This window comes from Phaseolus vulgaris, chromosome 3 (genome assembly GCF_000499845.2).
Source record: "Phaseolus vulgaris cultivar G19833 chromosome 3, P. vulgaris v2.0, whole genome shotgun sequence".
NCBI classification, from domain to species: Eukaryota; Viridiplantae; Streptophyta; class Magnoliopsida; order Fabales; family Fabaceae; genus Phaseolus; species Phaseolus vulgaris.
The window spans coordinates 4,990,571-5,010,986 of record NC_023757.2 but is presented as its reverse complement, the minus strand read 5'-3'; the positions used below and the strand labels follow the sequence as shown (position 1 = coordinate 5,010,986).

Below are 20,416 nucleotides of genomic sequence, written 5' to 3'. Positions count from 1 at the left end.
CTAAAATTAGTTTTTATTTAATGATTTTCTTGTAATGTTATCATATATTTTCAAATGAATTAATGAAGTGCATGTAAGAGAGATGAAATTATTTTAATGTATTTAAAAATTATTAAATAAAAATTATTAGATTAATGATGCATTGAAATTAAAATTGAAAGATTTTTATTTATTGTCTGTTTTAGATGTCAAACTTCTGTTAAATTTTTTTTTTCTTAAAAGACGTTTTGGTAAGTTGAAAAAGAAAAAAATATATAAATTATTTTCAATTTTCACTCGTCAACAATATGAAACTATATTAAGTTATTGAAACACACATCATAACTAAAAAAAATATTTTTAAATACTGTGTAATCCAATTGAAAGATTTTGCTATAATTCTCCTCAGCCCAGTTACACCATTATTACAAAGAAGTTATACAAGTTGTTGTTGCAGGAGTGAAATATCATGTCTCATTTCCAATTTCCCATTACATTGTAAATCATGCAATAATTTTTTTAAGTTGATTTCAAGAAGTTCTTGAACCATTGAACAGATTGTTTTGGGTATCTCTTGAGATTGTCTTTGTAATCAATGAAATATAGACCAAATCTAGAAGTGAATCCAGATTGCCACTCCCAATTATCCAGTAGTGACCATGCAAAGTAGCCTTTCACATTGCATCCATCTTCTCTGTCAACAAAAATAACATTCAAATTTTATTAGCTTCATAAATTATGGATCTTAACTTATAATTGTAATCATAAAATACATTACATACTCAATGGAAGCTAATAGGTTAATTAAATAGTCATTGTGGTATTTAATCCTTTTCTCATCCTTCAAAGCATCTTTGATGGAGATAGATGGCTCATTTGGATCATCCATCCCTATGAAAAGTGAGAGAGTGTGAATTAGAAAATTATGATAAATGATGATTTTTTTTTCTTCTAAATTATGGAATATGGAAACTATATAAAAATGTAACCAAATAAGTGAACAAACCTAATAGGTTCCTAAGTGAATGCATTCAAATTGGTGCAACCTAGTTTAACTTAGCCAAAAATAGGTTGTGTCTAGCAACAAGTCTTGTATTTTTAGTAAAAGTATCATACTTTATATCACTTTAATTCACTCTTCTTTAGCAATTCTTGGTTTCAACAAGCCACTCATGACTCTTTTGATTCATCACAATTCATTGATGAGTAATATCAACTATGTAAGTTGTTTTTTTTTTTCTGAAAAATTCCTTTTCATTTAGTGGTTATTGGAAGAGTGTATTTAGGAAAGTTAACCATTCATCTTGTGCTCTTACAAAATATCATAGTAGAGTAGTAATGACTAAAAAAAATTATAAATGTCGTTAATTTTAGAGATAAAAAATAATTAGTTGTTATATTAATTAGATTAGATACTTATTTATAAATTACAAAAAATTATTGATATTTAAATTAGTTTATATTGTTAATAAATAGTTTCTAAATTAATATCTAACTAGCTTTTTTTATCAATAATAAAGAAATAAAGAATTAATAAATAAAAATTACTTCACGGGTGATTCAACCTTTATACAAATTACACTTTAACCTCATCCTACCTCCCGAGGAACACCTACCAAATAGACAAAATCAAAGATACAAAGAAAAACAAAATGACAACAAGAGCATCAACAAACCAATCTCATGCAGGTCAAGGGGTCCAAACACCAATTAGAATAAGAGAACGACCTACCTCGAGTTTTTGAATGAATCCAAGACCAAACACTGACTTGAACCATTGCAAACACTTCAGACACATCAATCTTTCCTTTTTAAAAAATAGCGTTGTCCCCGTGTTTCCAAATTTCACTCACCACTCCAACCCAAATTGCTCCCCAAAAATAATTAACCAAATCTAACTAGCTACTTAAACTACCAATTATTTAGATTCTATAGTTAGAATCTTGGTAGTCAATTAGATATCAATTTAGAAACTATTTATCAATAATAGGAATTGATTTAGATATTAATAATTTTTTTAGTCTATAAAATAACATCTAATTTAGTTAATATAACAACTAATTATTTTTAATCACTAAAATTGATTTTCATCTTCCAGTGACAAACACACATTCTATCTAAAATGCCTACATAAAAAGTACAATTTCATATTATATATAGAAATCGTATTTTTTGTTTAATGTAATTCATTGTACTTCAAACTTTGCTTATAGTTTTAAGATTACCATTTTCTGTGACAATGACCAGAGGATTTCCATATTTTTGTTTGATGTAATTCAGTGTACTTCTCATCCCTTGTGGTACTATATACAACCATAAAGAATTTGCCTGCAACCCATAATTTGAATATCATTACCATTATTGATAACATTCAAGTTTAGATACTCAAATACTATAACTCTGATTGTAAAAAAAAACAATTTATTTAGATGAATTCAAACAAAAACTTATGAAGCTTAATTGAATGCGCATAAAATAGAAGATAATAAAGATATAAATTGCATAAATAAATATTTTTGTACTATTCTAAGAACATTTTTAATGAAAGTTTTTTATATATAAGTTTCTTACCCATAAAACCAATATTTTAATGTGAGTTCTGTAAATATAGACTTCTTAAAATTGAATAGAGTTTTTCTTGTATAAATAATTTTCTTCAAAAGTAATCCATTGTAGGATTTATATTAAAATATTATTTCTATTTATAAAAAATTCACATTAGATCTTCTAATATAGTTGTATATCTTGTAGGCTTGACATTTATGATATTAATTTATGAACATAATTTATGAGTGGTGTTTATAATGTAGTAGTAGGCTTTGGACTTGAAATTGAATTAAACTATAAGAGTTTATAAAATAAATAAAGTGAGTTGTGAGCTTGGTTAAAAAGGGTTGTCAATATTAATAGAGAAGTCTTCTTCATTTAAACTCAAATCACACCATCCATTATTCTTATAAAGAAAAATGGGTGTCATTTTTTAAAATCATGAATGTAGTATATACTTACTTAAAATAATTAGAGAGTCATCAAGTTATTTTATTAAATACACAAAAAAGTATTGTGTTTATTTTAAAACTAAAGGAAATATAAATATCATTTTGGTATGATTTTCAAAATAGATAAGTGTAATTTATCTTATTATTTAGGTTAAATTTTTGTTTCTCCATTCATCATAATCATGGATTATGTGAAGGTTAATGAGAATAATGAAGGAATGAAAAAGTAAAAACATTTATTTGATAGTCAAACTATTTATGAAGTGAAAAATCTTAATATATATCAAAGATTAGAAGTAGCTCTAGTGTTTTTGAAGTCAACTAACATAAAAGTCAATTATATCATTTTCTTCTTCAACCTCTTAAACTTCTTTATGCTAAAATTTATTCATTTAGCAATTGGTATTGAATTGTGATATTTAATAATCATCTTTCAACCAAATTTCTTTGTTAGTATTTGTGAAAAAAAATGATTAAATAATAATTTTTTTTTAGTATTTCTACTTGTACTTTTATTTATACTTTTTAATAAAATAAATTAATTTCAACACGAACATTACATTTGTAACTCATTCACATCAAATCATAACATAAATAATGACCTAAGCATGAATCTTTGACATAGTTTTATTATTTTTATTATTATTATTATTATTATTATTATTATTATTATTATTATTATTATTATTATTATATTTCTTTCCTTCATCATCATTATGATTCAAACATTAGTTGGAGAGAAAACAATACTCCCATTTATAGACCTTACCCTTTCTCCAATAACATTGGTGCCATTAAATGCTGAAATGAATAAAAAAAGCATAAGAAAAGTCAATTAGGTCCACAATAATCAAATACATCCAAATAACTCATGAAATAAATAAATAAAAAAGAAGAAAAATGAATTAATATATAGTTTTAACTTACGAAGAGTAAGAACACCAGAGTCCTCAATGTAATCATGAAGTGAAACAGCAACATTGTAAACATAAAGTGTGGTGTAATGATTGATTCCCACAAAATCTAATGAACCTTTAAGAAGATTTGCTTGAGATTTTGAAAATTTTGGTAACCTATTACCTACTCTGCTTCTCATTATCACTGGATAATCTCCAAAAACCAATGGCTCTAAAAACCTGTGAACAAATTCAACCACTCAAATTATTAAATTAAAACCTCCATTCAACACTTGTTTCCAAAGATAATGTGATAATTAAAAAATATATAATTATAAAAAAATAAAAGGCAAATTAGTGAGTGTCAATTTATTGTGTGTCAACATGTCCTTATTTCATAGATTTTGTACAAGTTTTTCCATTAATAGTTAGATAAAATAAAAATAGCAAAACAAAACAAAATAAATTGTTAAGTTAAAATTAATTTATAAATAAACTAATTTTAAAAAAAAAATTCCATGTTGGAGATCCCACGTAGGATAATTCATTGTATATAAGTGACTACAAGAAAAATACGAATTACATACGAATCAAAATCTGTACGTAAACAGGTATTACATACGGATATAATCCATATGTAAATTTTGGCACCATAAAATAGAATTTACAGTGAATGGAATTCAAAGTCAGGTTTCTTCAATAACCAAAGAAAATTTAATCACTACACCAAGCAAATTCTTTAATCTTAATAAAAAATATAAATAGGTATAAATAATAATTAATAATAAAAAAAAAAATTTAAAAAAAATTACATTACATACGAATTTTTGTCCGTATGTAAACCTGTTTTACATACGGATTTTGGGTCTTACGTACGGATTTTGGTTAAGGTAATTCCAATTTTCTTTGTAGTGTTTTAACATGTAGGTAAAAGGTTATTTGTTTTATTTTTCATTTCTAGAAATGCTTCTCGAGAAATTTCTCCAAACATATTTTAATCTCTAACAAAATCAAGATTTAAAGATAGATATTTAATTGTGTGGTTGATATGCAAGATTTTACATAATAATTTACCAGCCCAGTTGAAAATCTAAGGCTCTTTGAGCTGCTTCAATATCTTCTTTTGAGCTTGTTGCTGGCTCCACCCAAATTACATCCAGAGATATCCCAATAGACCCACCTTGTATTTTCTATAGAAGAATAATATTATTTTGTTAATAGATTTTAATGAATGTAGTTAAAGATTAGGAGAATATGTTGGAGAGATAAACCTTAATATCAATTTATCTTAAGAAATTTTTTTTAACATATCACTTGCTATCGAGTCATTATCAGACTACTCACAAATATCTAGTTCTACGTATGAGATGTTTATGTCTCGACATGAGTAAAGTGTGTTGAATATCTCATATTGAATAGAGATGAGATCAATTAATACACTACAAGAAAATCATTAAATAAAAACTAATTTTAAAGACAAAAAATAATTAGTTACTATATTGACTAAATTAGATACTATTTTATAAACTAAAAATCTATAAGTGTAGTAAGTAGTTTCTATAATTAATAAAATTTATAAATTAATTTCTAAATTAGTATCTAGGTTAAAACCTCGATAGCTTATTAGATTATATAAATTTTATTAATAATAAAAACTACTTTTGAGACCAATAAATTTTTACTCTATAAAATATTATTTAATTTAGTATATAGTAACTAATTATTTTTTATCTTTAAAATTTATTTTTATTTAATATTTTTTTAGTAATATAAGTGGATGCAAATATTACTTTACAAGTCGATTTTATAAAGATGAATTAAGTTTAAATTCACTTCTTAATATGATATCAGAATTTTTTCTAATTACATTTTGTTGTCTATCATGTCACCTACTATTAGATCGTTATGAACCACCTACTATTATCTAGTTTCATATTATATTATATATATATATATATATATAAATAAATAAGAGACATGAAAATCTTGCACAACCCTAAATTGAAAATAAGATGGCATGCATATGTACATGAAAATATATTTATTACCTTGTACTTTTTCCTGTAAATGTCTACTACTACTGCATGAGAATTAAGAACATTATGAGCCACGATATAAGGTTCAGTAGAAGAGTTTCCATGTCTGCATAGTTGATGAAGAAGAATAGAACATCGTCCAGGAGCTTCAAGTCCAACATCATATCCCATCATTGCAAATGTATGAGGCTCATTGAAAGTGATCCAGTGTTTCACTCTATCTCCAAATTTTTCAAAGCATAATTCAGCATATCTTGCAAACTCTTTTCTGTTCAATAAATGCAAAACATTCATATAAATTACTTCTATTATCACTATATAATAGTAATATTGTGAAGTTATAATATGAATTAAATTTCATACATGATAAAAGGGCTAAGCCATCCCTTATACTTGTCTTCTAAGGCTTGGGGTAGATCCCAATGATAGAGAGTCACATATGGTTCAATTCCTACAAATATATATACCAATGATCATGATAATTAGACTCTTATAAAAGGTATATGTATACAAATAAATTCATGATACTTGTATTAACTTGCTTTCAATTTTTCTTCATTTATATTCCTTTACGTTTAAGAGAGTGATAAAGGTATTTGGATCTTTTATTCACATCAATAATTTGTTTGTTAAAGATTGGGTTAAATATGTTTTTTATCTATGTATTATAACACGAAATTGGTTTTTGTCTCTAGTTTAAACTTTAGGTCATCTAGGTATCTATAGTATGGAAATGATTGGAATATAGGTATTTTTGTATATGTGAAATGATTGTTAGTTTTTTTTCAAAATTCGTTATTATTTTGATTGCATACCGGTGTCTACAATAACTACGTTTCTTTTTCCTGACTGGTGCATAGACCTGATTGCTTGTATGGGGATGATCTTATGAGATATTTACTTAGTATGGTTGTTTGTCTCAGGCGAATTTCTCTAGGTTAAGTTAGGAGTGTTTTGTATAGGCATATATGGGAGTATGTCTACTAGGAGTGATTAAGGTTATCATTATGTACAAGGGTTGAACCACCTCTAAAGTGACTCATATTTATTCATTTTTTATTGTCGATAAAAAAAAAGCTTTCAATGAACTGATGAAGTAGAATGTAATCTCAAATTAAATCAATTTCACATACAGAAGGACTTATTTCAACTATTTTCATACTACAAACACTTAGAAAGTCTAAAATTTGGATCAAGACAAAAACCAATTTCTTATTATAGTCGAAAAACATATTTAACCCTTAAATTATACAATGTATTAATATTTCGAATTTTGTTTTGGTAAATTAGAATGATATTTTTAAAATTTTCTTAATATATATTGTTTGTTTAATGATCTTCCTTACTAAAAGCAACTACATGTGCAATGTAAGAATAAATGACAATGTATAAAACAAATAAAATGTTCTATGTAAAATTAAAAAAGAAAAAGTGGGATACCATTGTACATTGAAAAGTTTTCAAAGTGTATTTTTTTTTTCTAACCCTAAACCCTAGATAAAGCATGCATGTGTTCGAATAAATTTTTATATTTTTTCAAAACATTATTTATGATAATAATAAATTTTACCTTTGGCTAGTAAAGCATTGATGAGTTTATTGTAGTGATCTATTCCTGCTTGGTTAATCTCTCCAGATCCATCTGTTACATTAAGTTTTGCATCTTATACTTGTTCAAATTCAATTTCTAGAATAGTCGTAATTTTCAAGGTTAATACCAAATATTAAAGCAGCTTAAACAAATAATTGTATAATAATTCAACTAAAGATTTGAGGAATGATAAGGAATTAAAAGTAAGAAGGAAAATTGGTTTTTCATTCTGATATTTTTTTTAATTAAATATGTTTTTCGTCTTTTTACTATAATATGAAATTTGTTTTTGTTTTTTATTCAAACTGGAGATCATCCTGGTTCTTGTAGTATGTAAATGACTGGAAATGATTCTTCTGTATATGAAATGATGGTTAGTTTTTATTAAAGATTGATAATTATTTTTTTTTAAATTCGTTGTTGTTTTGACTGTAGAATGATGTCCACTGTACCTACTTCCAATAGGTTGATGAAGTGAAATCTCAAATTAAACCAATTGTATATGCAGAAAGACTCATTTCAATCATTTACATATTATAATATCTAAATGGTTAATGTTTAAACCAAAGAAAAACCAATTTTGTGTTATAATACAGGACGAAAAATATATTTAATCCTTTATTTTATTGTTAAATATTAATTTATGGTTTCCCCGTTACCTTGTAATATGTAACATTTCATTCGAACAAGTAAAATAGCAATGTCTACCTATGTATCGTTTTTGTTAACATATGGATTCATGTGATGACAAATAATGGTTGTTACTTGAGGTGTCAGTCTAACTGAGATGTCAAGTAGCATATTGATGCCTAACATGAAAGCTTTTTATATAAAAAATAAATAAATAAAATACCAAATGTTTGAATGGTAAAATGCTTACATGGAAAAATTCGAGACCAAGAAATTGAAAACCTATAAGCATCCATTCCAATGTCTTTCATAAGTTGTACATCTTCCTACTTGCAAAAAAAATTATCAATTTTAGAAATCATAGAAATGAGACTTAAAGGAAAGATGATAAAATTTTACTCATCTTACTTCATAACGATGGTATTGATCCACTGCAACATCACCATTACTATTATCCACTATTTTTCCTGTCACAAATGCAAGACAAATTGCTGTAACAACATTTTTTTTTTAGGGTTTAAAGTAGTTGAATTTTCAAGATTGTTATATTTTTCAAATAAAATAATATATACTGATATTATTCAAAACATACAAAATCACTTTTTAATAAATTAGTATTCAAAATGATTAGTTTAAGAACAATAAGAATTTTTTCCAATTAATTATTTTATTTTTTAGAGTCATTTTAATAACTTACCAGATGAATGAGAAAAAGTATCCCAAACAGATGGCCCTCTTCCATCTTCTTTTACGGCCCCTTCGTACTATAACAAAATCAACAATATTATTATAATTCAACTTATATGTAAAAATAAAAACTATATGCAAATAATTATAATATTTTTTACATTTTTTATTGTAAAACTTTGAAACTCACAATTATAAGTATTTTACCTAATATTATTAAAAAAAATATTAAATAAAAATTAATTTTAAAAATTATAAATAATTAGTTAGTTATTATATTGACCGTATTAAATTAAAGATAAAAATTATTAATATATAAAGTAATTTTTATTACTAATAAAAATATATAAACTAATTTTTAAATTAGTATTAATTAGTTATCAAAGTTTTAATTACAAAAATTTATAATTTTAATTAATTGATAACTAATTAAATATAAATTTAAAATTTATTTTATAAATTTTTATTAATAATAAAAACTATTTTAAATATTAATAATTTTTTAATCTTTAAAATAATATTTAATTTAATTAATATAATAATTACTTTTATAAACAAAATATTTAATAATTTTTTGTAATGTATTATTATGCATATAATTCGATCGATGAAAAGTTAAAATCGTAGAAAATCTTTAGGTTAAAAGCATGGATTTAATTTTTATTTGACAAATAAACTTTACTTTGTATAGGTTTATTATTCACATAGTGTTAGTTAATAATTCATACCAATATTACGATTATAAAAAAAAAACTGAGGTAACTGCAAGATTCATTAATGTTAGTTATTAACAGAGTTGTTTTACCTAAAACTGAAATGAACTTGTGTAAAATCGAATGAAGTGGTTAAAAAATGGTAAAACTAAATAAAATTGGCAGCTAGTTGATTTGGATCGGGCACCATAACTCAGTTCCAAGAACACAACAAAAATTACTTTCAATTTAAAGTAGTTTGATATTATAATTTTTGTCCAATACTGTAAAGTTTTGCATTTACTTTTGATTATTATATATAGCGAGTTATGAAAATTGTAAGATAATTTTGTTTTTCTTATTTTGGTTCATATCTCTAACTCCTTGTTTAAGAAGGAAAAGAGGGTCTTTAGCAGTATGTTCTCCTATGTAGAGTAAAGGGGTAGTTTTCTTTTTTCAGCTTTTATATTCTTGAAGATCCCACATCGACTAAATATTAGAGTCTTTCATTGTATATAAGTGAGTGCAAACCTCAATCCTATGAGCCGGTTTTATGGAGTTAAATTAGGCTTAAAATTCACTTCTTAATATGGTATCAGAGCCATTTTTGAGCCTATCCGAACATGAGATTCTTTCTTATATTGTATTTTTATTTGCAAATTTCGTATTCTAAATTTTATAATTCGGTATTTTTTTAAATAATGGGGTGTGAGAAGAAATTATGGTGCTGCAGGAAGAATATGCCTGGTGTTGATTAACAAATGTTTTTTTATCTCTTGGGTCATTTGGTTCCCTATTTTTCAAATAAGGCTCTGCTATTTACAGTCACACTTTTCATAAACATACTCTTTTTGTTTCTCTTCTTTAAATTGCCATATTTATCATCATTTTTCTCTCTCATTTATGCTGCTATTCCACTCACACACGCTCTTATGAATTACAATTATTTTGAGAATCCCTTTTGATTTTCATGTTTAAAAAAAAAATCAAAATATTAAGAAAATAAAAATGTGTTTCAAAAAGCTATTCCCCCAAATCTTAAAAAAAAAAAAAAACTTTCTTAAACAGTAATTATATATTGTACGGCACAAATTTATAGAACTTAAAAGGTAAAAAGGAAATCATCACTTACCTATAGTATTTTGATTATGTCTTTTTCTTTTAAGGTGAATTAATATTGAAGCAAATGAATATTTTTGATTTAGAAAACAAAAGAAAAATATATGAAAAAGGGTTAGACACTACAAGAAAATCATGAAATAAAAACTAATTTTATAAACAAAAAATAATTAGTTTGCTATAGTGACTAAATTAGAGACCATTTTAAAAACTAAAAAAAAGATTTAGAATCTAAATAATTGGTAGTTAAAACCTTGGTAGCTAATTAGATAATAATCTAGAAACCATCTAACAATAATAGAAACTAATTTAGAATTTTATTTTTTTTTAGTTTTTAAAATAGTCTCTAATTTAGTCACTATAACAAATTAATTATTTTTTGTTTCTAAAATTGGTTTCTATTTTGGTGATTTTCTTGTAATGAGAGAATAATGAAGATGGAATAAAAATGATAAGGTTGGTAACTTATAAGATATAGAGTTCACATATCAACATTTAATTCAAATTTTGTTTTTATAAATTTGTATACGTTTTAATTCTTGTTTTAAACAATAATTCGAAAGTGAAAGTGGTTAGAATTTTTAAAATAGAATTTAGGAAAATATTGATGAATAATGGTGATGCAAATAGATAATACATATTTGAGTGTTGAAGAGTGAAAAGAAAAACCTGAAAAGCTGAAGCAGCAGTGCCAAAAACAAAAGGTTTTGGAAAGCTTTGCCTATTGATCTCTGAGAAGCATTTTTCAATCTGAGAAATTACACTCAGAATCACTGCTATTGCTACAAGATTGCTTCTTCTCAACGCCATGGATTTTGCTCAATGGAACAATTAAGAGACAAAAACTAGGGCTAATCAATTTATTCTCTTTTCAAGTTCTGTGATTCTAGGGCATAACGACCTTGTATCATATATATCTTTCAGTGGCTGACTCAAATTCCTGCAAACTTAAATTGTTGCAAGCTTCCACTGATATAACAACAAAACTAACACATTTTAATTTCTACTGCGTAGATCACAAAGCAGTTGCAAGACATTTTTCAAGACATAAACCTACGAATCGGTGGTTTCTAGGGTTTCTTGCTTGCAGGCCCCTCTGGTTGGTGGAGATAAATATATGAGTACCTTTATGATTTCTATTTTAATATACTAAAAATATATCATCTTGCTTAATGTATTTGATCTAAGATACTTCTCACTTATCCTCTATTTAGGGTTTAGGGTTTGAGATTTCTATTGCTTCCTTGTGTTTGTTTTGGTTGTTCCTTTATCAATCTAGTAGATGTTTTTAGGTAGAAGTATGGTAAAGTGTTTTTCTGTATAAGGGTTGGATCACTCCTGAAGTGGTTACCATTTATTCATTTTTCATTCTTGATAAAAAGAAAGGAGGAGCGTGATTTTTGTATTTGTTTCAATGAATTTGAGATTGAGAGTGATTTTTCAATCTTCACACATAAAGCCTAAAATGGAAACATTCGACAAATCTTATTAAAATAGATATTAATAAATTTTAGTAATAATGAAAATAAATTTTAAATTTAATTCAATCTTACCAAATTATTTTTTTTATGTGAGATTTACACTCATTTATACTTTATAAGTGGTATATGTATCAATTATCTCCTCTAAAACATTTTAATAACATTTTTGTCTCTCTTTTAATACTTGCATGTAAATGTTTGAACACATCATTACATGGTCTTTGGATTTCAAAACAAACTCCAAACCTTTCTGGATTGGTCATTAATAAAAATGAAAAAATTAAGAGCAATCATCAATTATATTCACTTGAGTTGTAGACAACTTTGTTGATGTCAGATAAATATTATTTCTCTTCTCTCCTTACCACCAATGTCTCTTTAGCATACTTCAATTTTCCATCACCAAAAGAATTATGATAACTATCTTTTGCCAAGTAACTGTATAAAGATCAAGCTGAGGTGTATATTAGGGATGTGTCTAACTTTTTCAAATGCAACTTGCAATCGGTATATTAGTCTCTAAGCAAATTATCCAATGCCAATAAAATTGATTACCCTTTGATTTCATAATCAATGACAATTTCACCATTAGATATAACTACAATTGTAACTTTATATTATCCTCTCTTCTATATTATTTCTTCTATCTTTCTTTATCGAGGATTGCAAGTCTTGGTTTATTGCAATGGAAACATGTGATATATTTTCTTGTCCTTGACTTTCTTCTTGACTTATTACGATCATTAAATCTCTGAGAATTTTCGTACATATTTCTTTTCCTCAACTCCATAACTAAATTTATTTTGAGTTGAGGAGATAACCTTATTATTGCCCTTCCTCCTAGTTTTTTTCATTTAAAATACTATCTTTAATCATGTCAAAAGTCAATTTCTCATTAGGTGGAAAGTTGCTCAAAGATACCACTAAAGTGTCCCAATGTCTCATGATAAACTAGACAACAACAATGCAAGTAACTCATCATGCCGAAAGCTCTACCATGAAGACGGTAAGGTTGTGCCTGTGTTTTTTGTTGGGTCTTATTTACTATTCATGATGATTCAAGACATTTTCAAGAAAATGTTTTTTTAAAACCTGTTATATTTTTAAATTAGTTGATTCAGGTTTTAATCGGTTAAATTCACTTCAACTAAAACCTTGTGACTTTAGTAAAATATTTTAACAAATTCATTTATTGTATGATATGACTTCTTAATTTAAGTGAGACCAACCTTATTTTATACCAATAATATTTTATTTGAAACAAAGTCGTAACTTATAATAATTTTTTTTCTTATTCTCTTAGATACAAAAGTAAATTGCATCATTTTAATGCAAAAACTCGTGTTTATGTAAGTTTACATGCATTTTTTTTTTATCTCTTATCACAATGTTGTCCCGTTAATATTCTATTCACTTGACATCATCTTCCACTCACTTATTCCTTCTTCTCACACCTTATCCAAGACTACTCAAGAGTATAAAATAATTCATAAATATTTTGGAGCGAATATCAATTAAGTAACAAAATGACTTTTTTTTTTAGAAAAAATGTGTAAAGGGTATCTAATATCCGTGTTCATTAGTAACCATGATTTTCCCTTTTCATTGTCAAGAAATTTATAAATACGTTTCTTAAAAGCGATTACAACAAATATCTTTTAGAAACGAATCAATGTTATATTGTTATACGATAATAGATAGATCTTTATGACTTTAATATAATTTTTTTATTTCCAAATTACTAATTGACGTATTTTAAAATATATGAATTCTTTATGTTTTAAGAGTTTATTGATTATATAAAATATAAAATATTGAATACCCAAAAATGTAAAATATTGCAAAGATAAAACTAGAAGAAGAATTTAAAAATATAAAATATTACAAAGTCTAGAAGGAGAATTTAAGATTAATTTAAAAATATAAAAATATTACCAAGAGTAAACTAGAAGAAGAATTTAAGATAAAATTAAAAAATAAAAAAGATAGCATTGGGGATGACTGTTCTACCCCTTTTTAACACAAATAAAAAATTGAAAATGGTTCATTATTAGCCGAATAAATGTTTGGTATAGTTATTATTAAAGTTTTAATAAATATAAAATTAATAAAGAGACTAATACTTTTGAGGATACAAAACATATTAAACCATTTCAATTAATTGTTTTAAAATATGATTATTGAAAAGGATTATAAATTCGGAATTTCGTGTTTGTGAACACGAAGAATTGGGAGAAAGAGAAAAGAGAAGAAAAGCCACTAACGCAACATAGAACAAACCAGTTGAAGAAGATGGAGCACGAAGAAGACGAAGAGCCACCTCTTGCTGTTCAGATTCAAGGAAATGATGAATTCGTTTCCCAAAAATCTTCTGTTGGAGTCACTCTCATCACTGGCTATCTGGGTGCGGGCAAGTCCACTGTAAGTTTTTTTAAACCCTTTTCTATGCCATCATTCCAAGCACCCCATCGTTTTCTCTGCTCTTGATTCACTCTAAATTTTCCATTTTTCCAATTTTTGGGCAATAGGGCAGTTTAAAGTTATGTGCTTTTTCACTTTGGTTGCGTTGCTCTTGTTGTTGCTTGTTGGCACTAGTTCAATTGGAATGATGACGATGTTTTTGTGTTTAGTGGAGTGGAATTGTGATCTTGGGCAATAGGGAAGTTTAAAGTTATGTGCTTTTTCACTTTGGTTGCGTTGCGCTTGTTGTTGCATGTTGGCACTGGTTCATTTGGAATGGTGACGATGTTTTTGTGTTTTGTGGTGTGGAATTGTGATCTTGTGACTGAATCGTTGGGTTTCAGCTAGTGAATCATATTCTGAATTCGCAACATGGGAAGAGGATTGCTGTCATTTTGAATGAGTTCGGTGAGGAAATTGGCGTGGAAAGAGCCATGATCAATGAAGGGGATAAGGGTGCACTTGTTGAAGAATGGGTTGAGCTTGCCAATGGGTGTATATGTTGCACAGTGAAGCATAGTTTGGTTCAAGCACTTGAGCAGCTTGTTCAGAGAAAGGACAGGTAAAGCAAGAAAATACTTCTATATTTGTGGTGAATTTGAGGCATGGAAAATTGAAGCCGCAGTTATGTCACTTCGGGTCTGTTTTGGAGTAACTGTTCCTTAAACACTTTTAAAAGAGAAAAGGAATGAAGAAAAATTAAATCTGTTTTTCACCACTTGCATAAGTTAATTTTATCTTATAAATAAGCTAATTTCATTTTCTTGCTTATATTTCTCTTCTAGAAGTGCTTATGGAAAAAATTTCTTCAAACAAACCCTTAATGTTGCCGTTCATTTTACCTTATTTTCGTTTTATCATGATTTGATATGGTGTTCGGTATAGTGGGCCAACTCTGCTACATATTTTGGCACGATTAAGTATTTTTCTGTATTGTTTCTCTTTAGGCTTGACCATATATTGCTGGAAACCACTGGATTGGCAAATCCAGCACCTTTGGCATCTGTTCTATGGTTGGATGAACAGTTGGAATCAGAAGTGAAGCTTGATTCTATTGTCACCGTAAGATTCTTTTTTGGATGGAGCTTACTATAATTTGTCTCCCTTTTCTGGCATGAACATGCTCTAATTTATAGACATGCTTATAGTTGTTTGATTTCATTCCATGTCAAATGAAACAAAGTTCTTTTCATTATTGTCACCTCCAGCAAAATTGTCATTGTTTTGTGTCTGTGGCTCTTCCATTCCACTTATATAATGATAGATGTTATTCTTTCCTTGGTATATATAAAAACATGGCTTGTGAATCATGGCCTCTTTTTGATCGAGTTTCTTCTCAACTAGGTGGTGGATGCTAAAAATTTGCGCTTCCAGCTTGATGAGCACCGTGGCTCATCTTCATTTCCTGAAGCATATTTTCAGATAGCATTTGCGGTAATTGTTTATTATATTGACTGGATATTGGATTATTAGTGCTTATTGATATCATATTTTTCGTTTTCCCATAGTACCTGCCAGAATTTCAAAGATTGATGGGAGGGGAGGATTATAGGAGGAGACATTACAAAATATATTTCATTTGGGACTCTTAAGTAATTGTTATGTATAATACTGATCTTGTACCCCTTTTATATTAATAATTTAGGTCAGGTATTGGTGTAATATATCTAGCTCAAGCATTTAGTGGAATCAGGCATTGAAGAGCTGATAATTTTTGCTACTTGTTTCAGGACATTATAATTCTTAACAAGGTTGATTTGGTATCTGCAGAGAGCTCTGGAGCTCTGGAGAAACTTGAGGAGGAAATACATAACATCAACTCTCTTGCAGAGATAATACATTCGGTCCAGTGTCAAGTTGACTTGTCTAAGATACTGAACCGCCAAGCTTACGATACCGCAGTTAATAATACATATTTTTGCTCTTTATGCTTAGTTTTTCTTCCCACTCCATGTGACTACTACTTACCTTTGCTATTTTTCTTTTTTAGCGTGTCACACATTTAGAGACTTTGTTAGAAGAGAGTCGTTCTTTGTCTACCAAAAAGCTTCATGATAGTGGTGTGAGAACCATATGCATTTCTGGGGCAGAGATGATTGATATTGATAAGGTATATACATAATGTGACGAATCAAATGAGAAAGGTATTTCTGTAAGAGGCACAAATATTGACCATTAGATTTTATCATATGAATGATCAAATTTAAAATATAAAGAACATTTAGGATGATCATGTGACTTTAACTATTAATCTCAATCATTCATGTATAGTTTGTATGACAAAGATTTGCTCCTCCTTTGTAAAAGTAGTTTTTTCACTAAATACATCCGCTCACACCCCCATGTATATAGTTTTCCCTTTCTCTACAGCTTCTAGTTGTGTATCATTGTAGTTTATTCAAGAGCTACTGGTTGCTTTGTGCTTGTTTGTGACCAAAGTTCACTCATAAAGCTAGCAAGGTTAAGTGATTATTTCTTCAAAATAAACTGAACCAAAAACAAATTTAGTATAGGGGAAAAAGTGGAAAACTGATTAGAACAATGTTTCCTTCTTTATTGGCCATTAAATCTTAACATGAATGATTAAGTGTAAAATATAAAAAGCATGTGATATTTTGGGATGATCATCTGACTTCAACCTTTAATCTCAACCATCCATGTATAGTTGTGTATGGTCAATATTTGCTCCTCTCATCTTTGTAAAGTTATCTTTTGTACTAGATGCGTCCACACACGGTTTTAAAATAGTCACTTGTTTTTAAAATCTCTCTCAAAAAGATAGGAAAGTTGTGCATTTATTTGTTCAAAATATGTTGAATTATGTTTCCATTATTTTTCCACTATTTTTCCACTGGCTCCACCAGAGCCAAAATCTTTGATTTCTTCATGGCATAAAATTGCTGCACTCTTTAATCTTATCTATTCATTGTTTCCTACTTCCTGTAATACATAACAGTCAACAAAATTTCTTGAACTCATAACAGTGTTTTGTATAGACCATTATCTGTCTTGTCTTCTATTTATATATTGTTTACAACCATGATAGACTCGAATATGGCTTGAGGAGATTCTCTGGGAGAAGAAATATGATATGGATGTATACCGTTGCAAAGGAGTGTTAAGTGTTCAAAATTCTGATGAACTGCATACTTTGCAGGTAAATTACACTTAACACGATTTAAATTTTCCACATGTTTGTTTCCTTGTGCTGCTACAATGTGTAAGACTTTGGTCGCTTTATTCATGTTGTTCTGTGTGGTTGGATATTTAAAATTTTGTTTATATCTTATTATTCAGTGTACCATTTCAATCACTATCACTGTTTGATAATAGTATTTAGTATATAAAACATCATCACCTCCATATGCTAAACTGGCAAGTAAACTTTGTGATCAACTACCAGTCTATGATGCCACCTACCTTCAATCCCTAGATTGTATATTCTGCAGCAATTAAATATTGTGCTGGCACTATGACATGGAAACAAGGATCTCCTTGAAGAATAATCTGCCAAATTCTCTGCCTTGGAAACTTTCAAGAGGTTCCTATTTGTTGCTTAAAATAACCTACCTTATTAACAATTACTCTCTCCACTAAGCATTTATTTCCAACCAGAATTATTTCCCACTAACTATCATAATGGCTAAGGAAGTTAAAAACAAACACTTAATCCTGGCCAAGAAAATATCAGAAGACACCTAAACTTATTCCAACAAAAATAATATGAAATTTGGTCCTAACTAATTATTTAGCCCAAAAGATCCACCCAAATAAACTCTAGTCCACAGATGCATCTTGAATGTAAAGCATTGGGCTCATTGGGTTCTTCAAGTCTTTAGCTTTCAGCTCCATGATTAATCTTTTAAAAACCCTTTTAATTCTTTTGGTTCTTGCTTTTAGTCAATGGGTGTTCCATCCATTACAAAGGATATTGGAAATTCAGACCTTAACAGATTCATACTACACACTAACTTCTAGTGTAGATTGATTTTAGTTCCTTATTATTTATTGTCTATTTACCTCTTGCAAGCATCAGGATTTGAAACACCAGATCCTAACCTGATTAAAGGGTTTTTTATCATTCATAAACTGCTTCTGAAGATTTGATAAGTTAATCTATTTAATATCCTCATGGATTTGTATATGCTATTTGATTGAGATGAATGCAAAGGAGTTGCATTGTCTTATTGATAGGTTCTTCTATTTATTTATTCTGTATTATTTCAAAACCATTTATTCATGATAATCTTGCAGGCAGTGAGGGAACTGTATGAGATTGTTCCATCTCGCAAGTGGAAAAAGGAAGAGAAACGCATAAATAAGATAGTATTTATCGGTAACATGATGAACTCTTCTTGTTTTAGCACAAATTTCGGATGAGAATAGACCCTCTTCACCTTGTTAACATACTCATTTTCTTCTTCTTTGTGAATGACAGGCCATAATCTGAAAGAAGATATTCTTATTAACTCTTTTAGAGATCGTGCAACCGTGTAAAGCTATGTTCAATAATCAATGATTTGGTGAATGATTTTGTGTTTCAACCAAATCACAATGTGTTTGAAATCATTGGCCAATTTCTGAATTACCATCTTGCTCTATTCATAGATTTTTGACAAATAGATGATGATTAATACTCCTTCCATCCTTTATTATAAGATATTGTTTTGTGATGTTTTTTACTTATTTTTTAATAAAACTTTTTTAATTTTCTTTGAATTGAATAGAATCTCTTTTCTTTGCAATGATTGTGGAATTAAGGAATTTAGTTTTACAAATTAAAATTTTTCTTCAATTATTTTTTTTTTATACATTTAATTGCTTGAGTAATTTAGAAAAATACTACAATTATACAGAAATTTAATATTATTAATTAAATTGATTCATTTTTTACTGAGTGTGAATCAATGTAAGAAGTGGTCCCTAAAAATGTGTCGAGATAATTCTGAATTTTCTAATTCCTTTTCTTTGCTTTCTCTCTCTCTCTCTCTCTCCCCTCTTAAATGTCAATTTTTCTTTTTACTATAAATCTTTAGCAACACACTATGCTCTATTCTTAATTTCATGGATATATTATTACACAACAAATCAAACTCATAAATATGTGATGATATATTCCTAGTTTCAACATTTATGGAATTTTCTATATATTATTCCAACATCCAAGAGATATCATCCTACTGTAATAATAGCTTTCATTCTAGTATAGGCATGGAACTTTTTTGAAGGTGTTTGGTCGAAGATGTAAAACTCTCTTGTGTTGATATGAGCTAAGTAAATCTAGCTTATATGAGTCAAATAAGGTCTAAAAAACAACTCAAATTGAGCATTTACAGTTGCATGGTTTCACAATGTGTTCAATAAGCCAAGCATTTGTGACAACCTTGTCAAAACTTATGATGTGTATTTTGAGTATGTTGTTCTAACTAAAACTCCATATTACCCACCTTCTACCATTATTTTCCTACTCTTAATAACTTTCCACACACTCCCCCTACCTGCATAAGTATTCCCTTTTTCTAGCAAAACTGGTCTGAAGTTGTGTTATCATGAATTGTATAGTCTTATTCTCCTCCATGGTAAACATCTCGTATTGAGTCTTGAGCAAGGTAAGTGGTAAGTTTATTTCTCTTTATCTCATTTGAGCCTTCATGAGACGGTGCTAGCATCCTCCACATTTCCTTGGTGTTAAACATAGCATAGATCTTACAAATTTCTGTTTTAGACAAGGTGTATGGCAGGATGTGTCTAGCTTTGACATTAAGTTGGTACAAGGCTTTTTGCTCCTCATTCCAAGATTCCTCTAATATTAGATCTCTAGAGGAGTCAAGTAAAGAAGACATGAC

General features: G+C 27.9%; 2 protein-coding genes across 2 annotated transcripts; one reads left to right on the top strand and one right to left on the bottom strand.

Moving 5' to 3' along the window:
• Positions 1–498: 498 nt before the first annotated feature.
• On the bottom strand, positions 499–11,439 carry LOC137805773 (beta-glucosidase 40). The gene is made up of 13 exons (XM_068605698.1): positions 11,299–11,439; positions 8,829–8,895; positions 8,540–8,598; positions 8,382–8,457; positions 7,481–7,552; positions 6,274–6,361; positions 5,923–6,178; positions 4,949–5,064; positions 3,906–4,114; positions 3,748–3,779; positions 2,205–2,307; positions 762–870; positions 499–673 (listed from the first exon to the last, which is right to left on the bottom strand). Exons 1-13 carry the CDS (start codon positions 11,437–11,439, stop codon positions 499–501), a joined length of 1,503 nt encoding a protein of 500 aa, XP_068461799.1.
• Positions 11,440–14,278: 2,839 nt separating this feature from the next.
• LOC137806386 (uncharacterized) lies at positions 14,279–19,289 on the top strand. The gene is made up of 9 exons (XM_068606465.1): positions 14,279–14,531; positions 14,915–15,132; positions 15,518–15,632; positions 15,915–16,004; positions 16,301–16,471; positions 16,561–16,680; positions 17,617–17,727; positions 18,825–18,906; positions 19,009–19,289. Exons 1-9 carry the CDS (start codon positions 14,403–14,405, stop codon positions 19,065–19,067), a joined length of 1,095 nt encoding a protein of 364 aa, XP_068462566.1. The 5' UTR covers positions 14,279–14,402; the 3' UTR covers positions 19,068–19,289.
• The last annotated feature ends 1,127 nt before the right edge of the window (positions 19,290–20,416 follow it).

Bases quoted from the DNA above. Each gene is read 5' to 3' on its own strand.
- LOC137806386 (XM_068606465.1), top strand. From the start codon at position 14,403: ATGGAGCACGAAGAAGACGAAGAGCCACCTCTTGCTGTTCAGATTCAA. The intron at 15,133-15,517 runs GTAAAGCAAGAA...GTTTCTCTTTAG, and splicing joins CTTGTTCAGAGAAAGGACAG to GCTTGACCATATATTGCTGG. The intron at 16,681-17,616 runs GTATATACATAA...CAACCATGATAG, and splicing joins AGATGATTGATATTGATAAG to ACTCGAATATGGCTTGAGGA.
- LOC137805773 (XM_068605698.1), bottom strand. From the start codon at position 11,439: ATGGCGTTGAGAAGAAGCAATCTTGTAGCAATAGCAGTGATTCTGAGT. The intron at 6,179-6,273 runs GTATGAAATTTA...TTTATTGAACAG, and splicing joins TGGCTTAGCCCTTTTATCAT to AAAAGAGTTTGCAAGATATG. The intron at 4,115-4,948 runs GTAAATTATTAT...ATTTGTTCACAG, and splicing joins TTAGATTTTCAACTGGGCTG to GTTTTTAGAGCCATTGGTTT.